Raw genomic sequence first — 18,672 nt, 5'->3', positions numbered from 1 at the left:
ACGGAGAAGGGAGATGAAGGAGAGAAAGACCGAAAAAAGAAAGAGAGAAGAGCAGGATAAGGCGCAGGGACACCAGACTGTTGAAAAGGGGGGTTGATGGGAGTAGAGGATCTGTGTGTGTGTGTGTGTGTGTGTGTGTGTGTGTGTGTGTGTGTGTGTGTGTGTGTGCGTGTGTGTGTGCGTGTGCGTGTGCGTGTGTGTGTGTGTGTGTGGGGGGGGGGGGGGGGGAGTTAGGAGGGGATCTTCACCGCAACCGAGCGGACTCCTGGGCATGCTTGTTGGCGACCTCTTCTGGACACTTAAGTAAGTGAGGTTTACACACTGAGAGACAAAGCGACCGCTGTGACAAGTCTCCCCTTACGCGCTGCGTTGAGGCGAGATGTAGGCCTTTATGGTCCAATGACACACGTTATTTTGTACTTTAAAACAGGATCGGCTCTGTGTGAATGCATCGCACTTGGGGGGAGGCATAAGAAAAAAAAAATAGAGAAATGTTTTTTTATGTATGCAACATTGACCTATTCCAATCCAATCATTTGGTCTCCAAATGGCCGGTCCTCCCTATATAAAGGTGACCTCCAGAGAACGTTAACTAATATTTACTCCCAAGTATGGGCTTTTTATGCATGCATTAGACTCCTTTGATGGTAGCCTAATCGATAAAGATGGATCGTACGGTCAATATGAGGTGTTACTCCGGGGACTTGTTGCCAGACGTTCTTCATGGGCAAGTGTGCGCGTACGTGTGCGCCGAGCTCTGAGCTTTTTCTTTTTCCGTTTTTCTTTGTGTAGGCTACACAGTGCACATAGGTCTACATATATAGTCCTCCCCGCGGACGACACTATCTGTACACAGTTTACTGGGGCAGGAGTGGCAGGTTGAAGAGCGCGCAGCAGGACTGCAGTCACCCAGCTATGAGGCTCGAGGACCCTCACCGCAGTCCCCCCCCCCTCCCCTTGCTCACGTTGAAATCATTAATCATAGCCCACTTGAACATTATGACTGGCCGAGTACAGAATCGGTAACCATTATCGTCTCCGATGGCAGTTAAAACCTCTCCTTATTTTTCCAAACAAAATGAACGGCGGCACGATAAGCCATGCAGGACAATGGGAAGGGAACACCATGGCTGTGCATCAACTTGGACCGGATTACACACACTTGCTGAAGAAGCGTGTGTGGATCATGAGGTCGTTTCAATAGCCTTTTAAAACAAGTAACAAATAGAACGAATAATAATTATAATATGCTAATTGTAATATACTACTAATGCTAAAAATGTATGTCATTATAATTAGTTTTATAAGTTACACATAATACAATTATTTAAGAGGCTGGCGAATGGTTTAGGCTACTAGGCTTTATTGTTGGTTATCTCAAAGCAAAACATGATACAATTAATAGGCCAACACCTTATACACAGACCTATATAATCAAATCCTAATCAACGTACGCTTGCTTCATATTTGGTATTTTTGTAGGCCTACATCGATTTCTTTGGGAACTTAGTGTGGAACCAAGACGAATACAAAATAAGCACAAATAACGGGAAATGTGAACTTGGTGACTAAACCCGTTTCAACAAAAATCCAGCGTTTACCGCATAACTAGCCTGTTAAAACATAATCGAGCATTTAGGCCTACCGGAGTCGACTCCGCTTCATCTCTCAATAGCCTACTTAAAAATTATTGGGAACAATTATTATTTGATCTACCTCAAATCAATTCGAAAAAATATAGCCTAGTTGGTTTTAACCTCAAGCCGAAGACACGCTGAAGAACGCCTTTTTCTCCGTGATAAGATGCCTGTTACTTTGCCTGGATGAAATGGAGTCAGGGAAAACCGGAACAAAAAAGAGAATGGAGAGGAGTGGGAGTAAGATAGAGGTGAATAAGGTAGAATGTTCTTGTTCAAAGTGGCAGAAAGAAATAGAGAAAAACGGTGTGAGAGAGAGAGAGAGAGAGAGAGAGAGAGAGAGAGAGAGAGAGAGAGAGAGAGAGAGAGAGAGAGAGAGAGAGAGAGAGAGAGAGAGAGACACACTTAGGCCATCAATGTATTTATTGTGTGGAAAACCTAGTTGTTCAAGGCATTTGCTTATCTTCTCAAAGGTTTAACCACTGGCGTGAGGAAAGAAACATGTGCTTGTGTTTTGCGCAAACATAGAGCAGCAACATTTGTAATAATAATAATATCTTGTATCAAGACTGTGCAACTTCACGTGTCTCTGTGAGGGGAATGCTGTCCAAGCGGAGCTAGATGTGCCTGTTAGCAGCTGAAAGTTCTGGTGTTGAAAAGCAATAGCTGCAGTTAAAAAACGTGTTTAGCGACATCAACACTGTTGGGCGGGTATAAATAGCACCGCTGTGAGGAATGGCAAAACTGTTGCTATTTATTTCTAGGGGTGCCTAGGGTTTTTGCAAATCTCCTCTTGACAATTAAAGGTTAAGTTCAAAGTGGTGAAACAAGCTCAACATTGTTTACTAACAAGCAGTATCAACCGCTGTCAAATATTCTCAGATAGCCTTCTGGTCTGGCAGTAATGACCCGCACCCGGCTACATATCTTATCTGTGGCCAGGTAGTGGATATACCTGGGGGAATCACTGGTGTGATAAAGAAGTGGCTGGGCCAATAGAGAGGTCTGTGGTCTGGCCATGGAGTTAATGATGGAAGCCACTGGAGACAGGAAGTCTTCAAAAAGTGAAAAGCACTTTATTGCACACCTGAATGGTGGGGCTTGGGTTTCCCCGTGCCCCGATGGGAAAACCACATTACAGATCTTTACACAGGGTCATTACAAAAGGCCAGCCGAGGTTCAAGTGAGCCATTCGGATTTGAATGACAAACGGTCGCCTTGCTCCATTGAAGCATCAAACCCCCCCCCCCTCCCCCCACGTTTCTCTCTCTTGTATGACCAGCGAGGTCTTTTAAAAGTGTAGAAGTGGTGGTGGCAGGAAAGCTAGAGTGAATTGAAAAAGTGTTTATTTTAAATAATGACTCATGTTAATGTTAATTATCGGCCTAGAGAGAAGACGAGTTCCGATGGCCGTTTTTTTTTTTGTCAGCAACAGGTTGACGGATCCATAACCCACAATACATTGCAACATGACATCATCGCCCATCTAAAAATGAACAGTGGCATCGATCTCCCGCCCGCCTGACCTTCCATAAGTCAAATATAGAAGATATGTGATATGTGTTTGGATGGAAGTGTATATTTACCTGTCATCTGGGACTCAAGGACATGGCATGGGGAGCTTGTATCCAGAGGGAGAGAGTGGTTTGGGGAGGTGAGAATAAGTTGTAAAAGTGATACATTTCCCATATTTCTCAAGCGGTGGAGGAGCCCTGAATCTGGCACTGTGCTTGTTGCTGAACAGTTAATTGCTCAATACAGTGAAGGCTCAACAAAATACTCATAAACCACGGAGATGGGAAGAAGAAAAAAAAGATGAGTCGCGTAACAATCTTCCCCTCCCTCCTTCCCTTGCTTATTCTACTCCTTTTCTTCTCCTTTCATCATGGTCCTCTTCTTCCTCAGTCACATGGCGGGACTGCAAGGCCCGTGCCCTCCACAATTTTCCAGTGCACAAATATTATGTTGCCGGGGGCAACAATTTTCATGAAATAACCAATCACATCTGCCCCGTTTCAAAAATATTTCCAAAATTAAGCTGCCGCCATCAAAATAGAGGAGCAGGCTCATCTCTTCTAGGGTTTCATGCCAGGATTTATTGTGCGGTGATTAATGATCACAAGGCTTGTTTTGACCCCAGCGACGGTACTTATGAATGAAAACTGGCCCCGGCGCAGCAGGGTACTATCAGCTGGATTAGTGGTTCTGATTATGCCTTGGATCCAGACTCTGCTCTCAGCACCAATCAAACACTGTGGTTGGACGTCTCCCATGATAATAATAACAACTATGCCCCAGTCTCCATAGGCACCCCACCCCACATCACGGTCGCCCCCCCTCCCTCTTCCATTGATGACAGAGATCCTTATTTAACAAGCTAGCGATAGCTCTCGTCAGTCTCGTTTAAAGATGGAATACCAGCGGACAGGCACCCTGGGTGTTTGGCTTGTATCACATTCTTCTTTTCCAAGCATCCCACAACCGGATCCTGCTCAATTTGATTATCATACCTCGGATTCTTAACTCCATTATAGCGATGACTCCTATTTCTACCAGCTCCCACCACCTCTCGTCTCCCCCTTGCCGCAGCCCTCTTTACCCTCCTGAGTCCCCCCTGCCAACCCGCTAGTGTGGGCCTGCAGTTGTCATTGGGCCCATTTGGGCTCTCCACTGAGGACCAGAGATGACACAGTATCTGGGTCACTTGTCACAGCCCAAATGCCACTATGGGAGGCTGACCTTTACCAAGATGTGGGAGGAGATCCCCTCGTAGGGTGTACCTAGCTGCCTTCTCAGCCACACACAAACGCTCTCTTCCGGCTCTCTAAAGGCCTCTAAAGGCCTCTAAAGGCTTCCAACCTTCAATTTCGTATTTTATTTTTCCCATCCACAACAAAACAGTTTGCAAAATCCGAGCTGACAAGTAAACACAGGCGGCCGTTAGACAGCCAGTGTGGCCGTCGGTATTCAGGCCGGCCGGAACGGGGGGGCGTTGCAAGCTTGCTATGGCCGAAGACACATACACTGCTAACCCATCCCAGTCTGGCAGGACCCCCAATAAGCCTCAAGGATGCATGCATACTGACAGTATGGGGTTACACACCGTTATGCCACAGTTACAGAGTTACAGAATACTTCAATTAGCAGGAAGCGCAGTCAACACCCTTCAAAGGGCTTCAACATGGTCTTCCGCTATCTGAGACATTTAGGCGTCCACTAGCCAAGATGTCCCTTTTAACAGCAAGTGACTTGAGCCACTTGGAAGGAGGCTCAGGAGGCTGGAAGAGAAATTTACATATTTACGTGGTCTGGCCACTGGATACATGTGATGTAAATTCAGTGTCAGAAGTGATCTGTGTACAGGGTGACAAATGTCCTACGCTTCTGCCGGCTGCATCCATGCTTGTTCCGACGTTGACTACTACACTGCGTTTCAAAGTCTTTAATGGAAGAAAGTGACATATTTTTTCTTCTGACAACAGTGTGCCCTGGTCAGCCGGCAGGCCAAAAAGCGACATCGCCCATCTAAACAAACTCCCAACATATCGATATCCCATTTCTGCGGAGGTTATCCTCAGTATAGTTGATATAGGCAATAGACGAGGTTCTTGGCAGAGCCGGGTAGAACGTAAAAAAACGGTTTGCTACGAAATGTTTAATTTCCCCGTGGGATGCCTGGGCTATCAATGCACACCACCACTGGAGCTGTCGGCCAAGTTTTGTCGGGCCTACTGTTACCTGTTGTGGCTGCTGCATATACGGCCTAGGCCCCTTGAAAATGAAACACCATCAACAGCATCGCCATGCAGTGATCAACGGTGTTAATATACAACAGAACGACGTCTGAGAATTCATGACAATAATATGAGCAGAAATCCTTTCAAACACTATTTAGGAGAAAACGCATGAAAAGGTGTCCACACACTTGCATGCCCTGAAGAACACGAGAACATAATATCAGTATCACCATGTGGTATCTATTTGTAGTTTTGAAAATGAATGCACCCTTTCATTTGTAATTGGCTATAATTAGTTTGCTTCTATCTATATCTTGGGAACTTAATTAAATAATTTGTAAATGTCAGTGGCTAGGCTGATATTGCACTAAATGTAATTAAAAGACTTAAAATGAAAATCCCCTCGCTTTCCCTAATTAAAAAAACAAATGATAATCATAGGACGTTTGGGGATAAGGAATATGCTACAATCGTACCTTAAGCAATGGCATCCCATGGATGCTACTACCAACTGTAAACAAACAGCACAGTACTTGTTTGACCACCATTGGTTTTGTATTCTGACAGGCCATGGCGGACTCGTTAAACTGGTGTTTTTGTGTACTTCCAGCCTCTGATTTCTCGCTGGCTTGAGGAAGCAGAGATGATCTTCCTTCCCTCCAAAAGCGCTGTGTTGCCTGGGGCGGAAAACTAGCCAGAAGCCCCCTCCACATAAATAACGCAAGAACCTGAGAGGAAGGCAGTACGGTGGTCTGCTGGAGGGCTGGGACATAGCCAACCTCTCCGTTTTTTGTCTCAACTTCACTCACATTCTCTCTGTCAGCCCGTGTATCGGATGGCCTGGTTACGGCTGGGTTTTGAAGTGGGGTTTTGACTGGACTGGTTGGAGCAGGCTAGCTGGCTGCAACCAGATAATCTAGACATTGAAGACGGGATTCACGATAACCTCACTATAAACACATTAATAATAGCTACCTGGTTAAAAATGGGCTCACTATTATAAAACTATAATCAATTCATTGGAAAGATTGTTTTTTTCATCAGGCATTAAAACTCAACAAAAGCATTGATGTAGTCGTCTACTCCTATACAATTGTCATAAAAGTGAAAGAAAGTTGTATTAAGCCAGTTGCATATGTTCTGCAGTGATTCGCGGAGGGTGGTATTTGTATGCAGACGGTGGACATATAAGTCTACTGACGCTGTTCCTCAACTATCGGAGTGCGGGATCACATTACAGCGAGAACCCTGGCCTCTCACGACCAGCCTTATTTGGAGAACGCCTAAGTGCCCCATTGTTGTGACAAGAACAATGAATCTATAAAGAGAAAGCAGACAGGAGCACGGAAAAACACAAAATAAATATGTCTGGCCCTGAAAAAAATAAATCCTCAGATGGATGCATTTCTTTTATATGCACAAGACTTACATCATGGAAATCCAGTCAGCTGACGTGAAAGGTCGGCCTTTCCCTTTGAAGTAGGGTTCTCAAAAAAGGCTGTATTTGGTTTGCATTGTGTGCAGAAACTAATTTATCGGAGCTGACCCCGGCTCCTCTTTTGTGCAACAGCCATCTTGGAAAACAATGGCAGGAAGGCTTGAAACCTGAGAGGAACTCAATCTGCTGATTTCCATTTTTCCCCCCCGTCCTTATTCAATGCACTATTTTCCTCCTGCCCGGAGTAAAATAGCTGTTTTGTGTCCAAGAGGAGTCATAAACTGATGTCTAAGCATTCCATGGGCAGGCAATAGGCCCTGGCTTTAACTGGACACATGGGGACACTTGTTTTGCACCACATAGAGCGGGGGGGCCCAGGCGTAGGAAACCCTGGTCGCAGGCTGACCCTGGCCTGACCCGCCTGGCCTCCTCACTGAGGGATAAAGGCTTAGATGGGTGCCTGGCTAGAGGTTAGAGGTTTAAGGGTAACAAATCAAGTAACACTTTAGTGGTATTTAACCGCCTTCTAATCTCCGCGCATATCTCCAAGACTACAACTGGTGGTTGACAGCATGCACACTATATATATATATATATATATATATTCATGGATATATAAAAAATGGAAAAGCTGCACATGGATTTAAAGTTGACCAGCATGATGGCAATTCTGTGTCGGTTCAATAGCAACCCGATCTGTGCTTTGAAATACTTAGTAGCCCAAGTTTGTCAATAGAAAAGCAGACACATATGCTTTGCTGTTAATTTGTTAAAAATACTGAGACCCAAAAAGGAAACAGCCAAAATAATTTTCAATTGAATTTATTTTAGAATAAACATAAACAGAGTTAAAATAACAGAATTACAATTGAATGATAAAAGAAAGCAAAACATTTGGCAACTTTAAAGAACCCCATAATAACACAACAAAAACAATTTATTTCAGTATGATTAAAATGCCTCCACGGTAAGCCATCGGTATCTTCTTTCTTTTTTCTAACGACGCCCGTAAAGGAGGTCACGGCGGGGTCCGACTTTAATCAGAAGTGCTCCCGTTTCCTGTGCCGCGGTGTGACAGAGGGGCCAGTGAGTGACGTAGGTGAGAGACAGATCTCCCACCCCTCACCCGGGCCACTCCTTCTTTATCTGCCCGCTGAGCAGAGCAGGAAGGAGTGAGAAGGGCCAGCGCCTTGGAAGTGATAAGGGAGAGCCTCACGTCCTCTTGGCCCCACCGACACCCCCCTCCCTCCCCACCTCCTCCCCCCCCCCCCCCCCCCTCGACTGGTCTGGATACTCGGAGAGGCCAAGGAGCTGGCTGCAACCTGGAAAGGTTCACGACAGGGCTTCACACTGTGGTGCGGGGGGCGAATGGCAGATGTGTAGAATGGCGGCTGCGTGTGTGTGTGTGTGTGTGTGTGTGTGTGTGTGTGTGTGTGTGTGTGTGTGTGTGTGTGTGTGTGTGTGTGTGTGTGTGTGTGTGTGTGTGTGTGAATGTGAGAGAGAGCGAGAGAGAGCGAGAGAGAGAGAGAGAACAGGGTGGGTCAGAGGGAGATACCAAGTAAAAAAAACAAAACATTTGGAAATAGAAAGAGGGTCAGTTACAGTTCAGGGCAATATATTTTCTTGCTGGTAGTCTCCCACTGCAGGAAGACTAAATTGCTTCCGGATCCATCTATCCCAGCCTGCATAGCTCCACGTTTACCCTTCCTCTCCACCTCCCTTCCTCTGCTTTTCTCTTATACCTCCCTTCCCCCCCAGCCATGTACCAGGCGCCATTACATTCTTTCGCCAAACTCTCTTGACCTGTCAATCAAGACGACTCTTCTTCTGCGGTTGTTGTCGTCGGCGTTGTTGTTATTTTCCCAGGGGGGGCGGGGCCTTCGTGGCGGGCGCCATGGCAAAGTGTGACGATGTCAGTGGGGAAGCATTCCTTGAGGAGGATTCCGCGGTCGCGCTTGCAGTCCAGCTCCCCTATGAAGCCATACCAGTAGATCACCAGGCCTGGCCCGAACCTACAGGAGAGAACACACGAACACACGAACACACACACACACACACACACACACACACACACACACACACACACACACACACACACACACACACACACACACACACACACACACACACACACACACACACACACACACAGCAAGTTTAGCTGGAATGTCAAAGATAATGTCAATGGTTCTGCAGCCACTGTGAAATTGTTGCGGTTCTTTTGGCTGTTATTGAACTGTTAGCTAGGCTTGTATCTCAACTACACATCAAGATATCATACACATCTATTAGAAGATATACAACTAAAATAAAGTATACAACGCTGGGACAGATTGATTGAGCGATGTGAGATAAAGTCACGTCAAGTGCAGATTTCTTTGATCAACATCCAGTCAATGTTAAATCAGACACATCCTGGCAAAGAATACAGACACACACTCAATCTAATAACAATAATCATTGAATAACATAGGAGGGGAAAACAAACGGTGGAAACGGGTGCTTAGGAACCGCCGGCAGCTATCGGAGCAGAGCAGGACCCAGGGAGGGTGCAACGAAAACTTAAATACTGCACCCGCTGGGGGCTGGCTAGCACCGCAGTCCTCAGCTGTTTCACTCACACAAGCTGTGAGAGACACAGAAACTCTGTCTTCGTTGGCAGGAGTTGTGTCTTCCAGAACTCTATAAATAATCACGCCTTGTCATTCCACTGGGAAGACAACTTACAACAATATTTATATGCAAGTCCCCCCCTCCCCCCCCCCATACCCTGCCTAGAGTCCGTTCATTTTGCTAGTACCCTTCAGCCCTTGCGTATTTTGTTTGGGTCTGTTGGACATACAGTATATATCTGAGGGTTTGTTGAAAAGTGTAAAGGCAATTAAAATGGAAGATGCTTAATAATTTCACTGCTCCTCCTGGCCAAGGCCGTAAATCATCATTGCGGTTCTTTGTGACGCCCTGAAGAGACACCACAGCCTCCCCTCTGCCTCATCCACATCCAAGCTATTCTTTGAACATTAGCTGGCAAACGTAAATACGTGTCACAGTTTGAAGCGCCTGGCTGAGGGCCACTCCACCCCCCTGACACCAGTGCAGATTTAGGAGGATGACCATGGTCCTGTCCCAGGTATTTCATCCTCAGACAGTTAAAAGTGTTCCGGGGTCCCTCGAGACCCCCGGACAGGAGGTTTTGCCCCAAAAAAAAAAAAAAAACGGCAGGAAGGTACAAAGTACATAAGGCTTCCACGTTCTAATCAATATAAGAAAAACAACCATTCATGAATCTAGGAGTCATTCCCAGAACGGCCGACCTTTGACCAAGTAGTCACACTACATGAACATACAATACTAGACTACAATACTGGAGCTAGCCTCTTATCATGACATTGCAGTCTACATGCACAGACTGTGCTTGGCTCACACGTTTGTCAACTAGACCTTAAGGCAGTGCATGTACTGTGCCGAGAGTCAGAGTCGTGCATGACACACACACACACACACACACACACACACACACACACACACACACACACACACACACACACACACACACACACACACACACACACACACACACACACACACACACAGGCCCGCATTCCGTATTTTACAGCGTGTAATTTACGGTGCTGTATCTATGAGCGAACGGGCCAAAGCTAACAGCCCTGGAGAAAGCCCACAGATGTACACGGCAAGTTCACCGCAATGTCACACACACATAGCTCAGCCTTTGAGCACGGCACAAATCTCAAAAAGCTGCCATTCCTCTCTCAACCAGGCACTGGCCTAGCGAAAAGCACATGGCCCGCAACTCTTAATATGGAAATGTTATGGAAACAAAACCTAAACATTTACATTAGATGTCTTTGGGAAAAAGGGGTTATGCTTGAGTTTTTTTTATTATTATTTGGCGGGCCGTGTTGTATGTACTCCCATGTGTGTGGATGCCTAGTGTGCATGTGCGCGTGCATGCATGGATGCGTGTGTGTGCTTGTGGCATAGATGTTAGTGTGCGTGCATGCCTGCTTTGTGTACGTGCAGGCTCCGGATTGTGAGGGGTGGGTTTACACTGGAGTAGGTATAGAGAAGTGGAAGGGTAGTGCAGAGATCGGAGGGGGGAGGCAACCTTCTGAAAAAGGTTAAAACTGTACATCAACAGATAAGGCCCAGGCGTATGATACATCATGCTCCTGGCCTGTCAGTGGAGGGGCCAGACACAGAATTGAGCCAAGGAGGGGCGGGGGGAATTATAAACACAGGGGAGCGGTGTCACAGAGGCCTCTTCCATACTGTAAAAGAAAATAAATGGGACTTGGAGTCATCCGCAGAATTAATGCGAGCGCTAGGACACTGAAGAAGGACCTTGAAGTGAGGAGAAATACACAGACGGCCCGACTAGAAACAATAACACTCAGGGTTTCAGGCAGAGGAAGGTCATGGGGTCAAGGCTCAGTTGAAGACCGACGTTAAATTCTCAAGAAACGGTTCCAACCTCTACTTAGGCCCACAGTATATATATATATATATATATATATTAGAGCTGTCAAGCGATTAAAATATTTAATCGTGATTAATCGCATTAATGTCATAGTTAACTCTAATTAATCGCGATTAATCGCAAATTATTTTTCTATGCTAAATATCCCTTGATTTTTTTGTCCCATAATTCTTCTCATTTTAATTCTCTTATCAACATGGTGAAGTGCATCGGCTTGCCTTGTGCAAATTTTTTATTGATAACAACATTGGCATATACACTGATCAAAACAGGACGATACAAAAAAAGAGCCTATAGTGCAATTAAACGACTGCTTTGAACAAATGTCATTTGAACATAGCAGTCAGGCTACTGCTTCTTTGTTTTGAGCCCAAATTTTTTTTTTATTTTTTTTTTTTTTTTATAAAAGAATTGTGTTAAATCGCGCGATAAAAAATGTAACGCCGTTAAATTTGGTTTGCGTTAACGCCGTTAATAACGCGTTTAACTGACAGCTCTAATATATATATATATATATATATATATATATATATATAAACTTTTTTATAATTTTACTTTTTTTTATATATTTGTTTTTATTTTAAGTTTTCTCATTCATATTTTACACAGAAAATATCTACTATCGAGGGGGACTTTTATTTTTTTAAGAATTAATTCAATTTCAGACAGGAAGTATAATTCATTATTTATGTTGGCTTGACACGGGTTCATACAATACACGATAAGCGTGATAAAACAATAATCTAGTCAATGTTTTACAGTAGCGTGTAAACGCTTTTTATTGATAAGAAGGTGTGATAAAGTGTTTTACACCTTAACATACTGAGGCTGGAGATCTGCAGCTGGACTCTATTGAGAAGGTCAATGCTCGGGGGGTAATAAAATTGAGAACAGGAACTTTGGGGTGGGGCATGCAGAACTGAACATCTCTGATTGGGGATACATTTTATTTCAGCTAATTTAACAATCTGCAGCTGCAAACAGAGAGTATTTTGTTCATTCCAAAAGGTAGTAAATCACACACAGTGCTCTTATTGCATCCATAGAGTTGAAGAACATTCAAAGACCGATAATTATCTGTTATATGGGTCGATCATTCATCTTGATAGCCGTCGGCACTTCAATGTTTACTTGCGCTAGTCGGCGGGCCTGGAATATAGGATGCTTTTGATAACATGACAGTTTGCAGTTACAACACGACATTACAACTGCACAACTAGAACTCGTTTTGGATACAAACTTCGTCTGAAAAAATGGATATCCTAATTTAAGTTGTCGCGTTTTTTTGAGCTTTGTATTTTATCTCAAGAATTTTTCGCTTTTTCATGTTCTTTGTTCATTATGTAAAATTTGTTAACTTTAGTCCACGCTGGAAACGCAGACGAGTAAGCATTTGAGCATAAACATTTGTAAAATAATAACTAATATTTTCGGTTAATTATTAAACAATGGCAGGCCGGCATAGTTTAGGTAACTATTGGGAAACACTGACACACACACACACACACACACACACACACACACACACACACACACACACACACACACACACACACACACACACACACACACACACACACACACACACACACACACACACAGTATATATACAAACAAGTAATGTAATATATTTCACATCCAGGCACACAGAAAATACACTTGGTATACAGTACATTTCTTAACACCTAATCGATTATTTAGTGTATTGAGGCAAACCCAATACAGTACAGTACAACATAAATATTATCACTTTATCCATGGCTCAGTTTGAGTTCTGGAGGGGCTAATTGTGGGACTTATTATGTGGGCTGGTAGATCCTAACCTGGTGTGCGCTTATTATTAAACACACACACGCGTGCGCGCCTTCAGCGTCAACCCAGAGTCATCTTCCAATAAACACCTAGCTGTGGAACGAGTTGGTGAAATTGTTTGTTAAGGCGGGTAATTTCAGCAGGGGGGCTCTCTGCTTGACGAGCCCAGGCGCTGTGTGCTGCTGCCAGGCACGCCGTAGCTGGGTAATGAGCAGGGCGCCGTTAGTGTTTAAAAGCAGGTGCTGAGCAACACACACACACACACACACACACACACACACACACACACACACACACACACACACACACACACACACACACACACACACACACACACACACACACACACACACACACACACATAATGAGATCACGACACTTGGGGAACTAAACAATAAACACAATCTTTTTAAAATATAAATGTATGGAGTTAAATCTATGAAGCTCAGCCTTAAACAGACGTGCATACTGGCTAATGGACATCAATTCAAGATGAAAACACATAATTTTAACATACACACTTAGATAAATAAAGAAAATGATTTAAATATCACACACACACACACACGAATAATTCATACATAGGGTTTGTGTGTGTGTCGTGCGTGACTTGACATTATTTGACTTTTCATTTTTAGTGGTCTGAGCAGGTCCTGGACACTGAACCTCGGTTGTGGGTGAGTTCAGGCTTGAGGGTAGTGAAACACTACCTCAAGGTTAATTTGTTCTGTCACATTTGGTGAGAAAAGACTAAACTAAAAACATTGCAGAACTGCCAGAAAAACATCACATGACATGAGAAATGATCAATAAAATTGTGGTACAAAATACAACCCACTTCAAAACACACTGGGCTCGTTTGTGAATACTGCCTAGGCCCATTTTAAACAGACGTCCCAGCGGTGATTTAGATAGCATGAGCCTCCAAATGACTGTGAACTCCAAGGCTCCGAGGTATTCCCCCACAAAGACCCCTTTGTTTTCTGCATCCACACATCAGGGCAAAAAGGTAGAGCGGCTGAGGCCCTGCCAAACATTTGCACTCTTTTCTTTCCCCACCGTCCTGAAAGTCGGTTGGACTCTAGGACCTATGCTGTACAGTGCCTGGACCTGCATTAGCGTTCGCCAAACAAGATTCTCGGGGAGAGGAAAGGTGAAAAATGACACTTGGCACAGGATAGGGGCCAAGGTAGCCTTGGTTTCTGGGTTTGAACCCCGATGTCCGCGGCATCCTTGTGCAAGATACCTAACACGCCAAGTTACGGTGGATCACAGCTTTGGCTAAATTAATAAATGGTGACACAAGGCAGAAAGTTGTTGCATGTTGGTTGGAGTAAAAGAAGTCTGGACATTGGCGGAACTCTGTGGTCAGAGAGTGGACTGATTGACCATATATATGAAGGCCATATAACTTGTTTGTAGAGATTTAAGTGTGCAAAATGGTGGAAATAACGTGCATTGCTTGGCCATGCAGCTGCGCAGCCGTGAATAGCTACACTTGTCTAGCATAGCTTCTGCAAGAATTAAGCTGCACTCTCACAGCTTAAAGAGTTGATTCTGGGCCAGGGGGGAGGGTTAAACCCTCACCCAGGGAGGTAAACAAGCCTGGTAATGTTCGCCACACCCAGTAGCCATAAATAACTGGTTTAAGGGAGGAGCCAGCCCACCTTATGAAGCGTTATTAACAGCACCAGAGATATGGGCATATTAGGTCACCTCACCTCCCACTTCGTTCTGAACCGCTCAGTGGAAGTTAAACCGTGTTTCATGTATTTCAAACACAAACAGAAGATCATCGTTAGCAAACGACTAAGGACTGTCTTTGTAACTGTCACACTGGCGTTATTTCAGATGAGAGGGGCGTTTTTTTTGTGAGTTCAACTGGAAATGGCCTGTTACACAGGTGTTCTACCACAGGTCGCTGTCTCGTTTGTGTCGACTGTTGGATGGATGAAGGGGGGCGTGGCTGGTGGGCGTGGTGCGTGTGTGGACAGGAAGAGGTGCATTGTTAAGTCAGTTGGTTGTGTTCCATGTGTGTGTTTTCCGTGTGTGGTTTGGAGGAGTGCCAGAGGTCAAGTTGGGGGAATGTATGACACACCACAAAGGTAATTTACATCCTCTCTTCCCCGAGATGCGGATATGAAGGGGGGGGGGGGGGCGATCAGAGGAGGATTACTATGTTTTAAATAGAAACCATAGCAACCTCTGTAAACCCTTAGGGCATGACCAGACGCCAAACCTCACCTGACCCGTCATAAAATGACTCAACTACACCCGTGTTGCTTTGATGCCTTTGAATGTCCCATCGTCGATATGCATCTATTTGCTGCTCTAATGGGGCAGGGTAACATTAAAAAAAATTCGAAGTATTTTGGGAAGTAGTTGCCCTTGTTGCTGATTTAATAATAATATGGTTTAATAGACTCTTACACTTGTAAAACAGGTCAAAATATCCTGTTTTTCACAACTTTGAACTTGCCCAACTTAAGGAAGACTGCTAGTCATAACCTGAAAATTTACTATCATCCAAACTAATGAAAATATGTCACACAAGTCATTGTGGCAGCATTTTATCACAAAGTACGTATAAAATGCTCCGTCAACTTCCGTGTTTAACGCTCGATTCGGCTTGAACGTGAACATATCAGACCTGCACTTTACCACAAGTCGCAGCGGTATCCCTTAGGACCCATTATAATAAACACAGAAATAAATCAAAAATTGAATCATCCGACGTGGGTTGTCTATCTCCTACGAAACGCCGCCCGATGTGGCGCACCGTGGCTCGTCTGGTGTGCGGCCCACACGATTGAATCTCTGCCCTAACCGAGTGGGATTCGGACCACGGTGGAGCTGGAACCCATTGGGTTTGGTCGTAGAGTTGGGCGAGCTTCAGTTGAACGCGATTTTCTTTTGTTGACTACAACTATATTGTTGAGATGACATGAGGCTTTTTTTGTGCAGAAATTGATACCGGTATCATCATCAAAAATATGATATCTCCCAATCCTCTGTTCTTAGCGTTTGATTCAAACTCCATGAACAGAAATAGCAACCAGAATCATCAAGGTAAAATTCTCAACAATAATACTGTTTTTAAGGTACTTTGGTAGGTCATTTATATAAAACCACTGGGCTGCAAGCACAGGGAAATGATATTCAAAATACAGTCATGTTTTCCTTTGGCATTTGAAAAGATTACAATGTAGTGGTTGGTTCGGATTCTACAAACCAAACTGCCCTAAACTGCCCAGGTATACAGCCCCAGCCTTCTCCTGCCGAGCACACTTACAGTATCTCTCTTTCCAAAAAACGTAACTTCCAATACCCTAACATTCCCCTGACACTCACAAGCCTATCAGCCTTCAGGAGCGTGACACCTCTAAAACACCCTGGAGGCCTCTATCTCCCATTGGTCTATTATCACCTACACTGACCTCAGTACCACCCGACAGCCCACTATCCTCCTGACACCAGCATGCCACCAATCTTATCAACAACCACACCAATCTTAAAACACCCAATTTGGGCCCAAGCATCTGTATTGATAACTGGGGTCAACACATCATTCTCTAGATTTTCTTTTAGGTAGGGCAAAGAAAGTCCCTCAAGGAAATACTCCCCCACTCCAACCCCCATTTGGTCTTTATTAGGAATGGTATGAGCAACATCAGAGCCTCCACCCCCCCCACCCCCTGCCCCGTATTGCCAGTCAAAAATGGAGGGCGGCCTAATGAATGTTTGGTACTTGTTAAGTCCCTTAACCGAGCATGTCCCCCACCACATTAGCGCTCGTATTGGAGGGACCCGTGTGTACATGCTGTGTGTATAATGCTTGTCAGCCCCCCGTCTTAGATCTACGCTTTCACGGTCCAACGCGCTCTGACAAAGTCTGGTCTGCTTTGGATGTGGAGCAAAACCAAACAAGGTGTGGTCTGGTCCGGGCTTAGGCGGTCAAGTGTACAGAACGCGGTCCAAACTTGTGCTGTGGACATTGATTAGAACAATACGGCAGGGTTTTTGGAGAGAGAAATTTGGACCTTACCAAATCCTTTCGCATGAAAATGATTTTTATGTCTTTGGTTGTGATTAGGTTCATTTCCACCTTTGTAAGAGCACCTTTGCTCAAGTGTTTCATGTCATCCAGTTAAATAGCCCCACTAAGACAGTCCAGAGTGATCTTGTCTCAGATATTCCTCCACCATTTACCTCTGTAATAGCCCTCTACATCACTAAAATGGATTAACCTCTTCAATTAAGGTCTACTTAGTAGGTTTTCATCAAGACCTGATGCTTGGACTCTAACATTTCAGTTGTGTGCAATTGAATACGCCACAAATGGTGTCAGCTGTCCCTGCACTGATATCAAGACATCAGTGGTGAGTGGGAATGTGGATAAATCATGAAAGAAAATAATCAAAATAATAAATCAATGAATTATGGCGCATTATACCATACTTACTGAAAATTTGTCCAAGAATTTGTGAAAATAAAGCCCCGAAGGCTTGCACCCTTTTCAACCAAGAGCTAGCTCCACTCAGAAAACAAACACTAACCATAGTGCTAATTTGGAGTTCTGACCAGAGCGCCCCCGAGCCTTTGATGAGTCATCGTGTCTGTAAGCTAAGCTTGGAGACAGGAAGTTCCCTTTGGAGGTAGAGGCTGGCGGCGTGGGGTGAGGGGGAGGGGGGACCACAGCGTCAAGGGGATACACAGCCCTTTAACCTGTTATTGTGAACTCCCTGCAGCCCTGGCCGATAATTACCATCCCTCTCTGGGGGAAACCCAGTCAATGACAGGCAAAAGAGACGGCCATTTTGTGTCTGCTGCTGTGCCCTGACTGGCGCTGGTCCGCAGCCCTTGGCCTAATCTTGCCCTCAGCCCCGCTGGCTAATGTGTTTTCAATTTGTGACAATACCCCATATACCCATGGTCTTAATCAACAACAGTGTGTAAGGTAACCTTAGCCACCACGGTGAGGGCTGGCTGGGCCAGCCAGGTCGTCTGCTACCAAACCTGCCCTGCAAAGGGAAACGTAATTTTTGCGTGCATTTGAGTGTGCACGTTTTGTTTATAAGTGAGGTCAGAGGATATGGGCATTTGATATGCACGACTGTGGACCTTGTCTTGGCGATCTTTTGGACACAATCATATTGAAGATAAACATGCCGTCTTACACCCAAACACACACACACGCTTGGATAAGATAGAGAGTTTGACATTATACTGTTGGTGACTTTGCGAGCTTTGCGAGCTAGAGTCAAATCACACGTAGCATCAACATTTCAACATGTGTGTGTGTGTGTGTAAATAAAATATTATAATTACACATATAATGTATACATTTTTCGTGCATTCGAAAGTTTTTAAGTGAGTTATTGCAAGGGAAACTAGAGGACATCTCCAACAATACTTGTAATAATATACATTTCGAGCTTACATTTGAATTAAATATCAAACATTTCCTTAAATTCTTGCCATGTTAAATTTTATATTTGTCACCCCAAAAACGTCCTTCTGTAATTGTGAACATGTTGGTGGGGGGAT

The 18,672-nt window shown here is 44.5% G+C and overlaps 1 protein-coding gene across 1 annotated transcript in view; it reads right to left on the bottom strand.

Annotated features, from left to right (window-relative positions):
• Positions 1-8,094: 8,094 nt before the first annotated feature.
• cdin1 (CDAN1 interacting nuclease 1) overlaps positions 8,095-18,672 on the bottom strand; it is a 57,989-nt gene continuing 47,411 nt past the window's right edge. The window contains exon 12 of the mRNA XM_056590303.1: positions 8,095-8,824. Within this exon, the coding sequence (XP_056446278.1) occupies positions 8,623-8,824 (202 nt within the window). The 3' untranslated portion in view covers positions 8,095-8,622. The remainder of the gene's footprint in view (positions 8,825-18,672) is intronic.

Source organism: Gadus chalcogrammus, chromosome 5 (genome assembly GCF_026213295.1).
Source record: "Gadus chalcogrammus isolate NIFS_2021 chromosome 5, NIFS_Gcha_1.0, whole genome shotgun sequence".
NCBI classification, from domain to species: domain Eukaryota; kingdom Metazoa; phylum Chordata; class Actinopteri; order Gadiformes; family Gadidae; genus Gadus; species Gadus chalcogrammus.
This window is presented reverse-complemented; position numbering and strand designations above follow the sequence as displayed.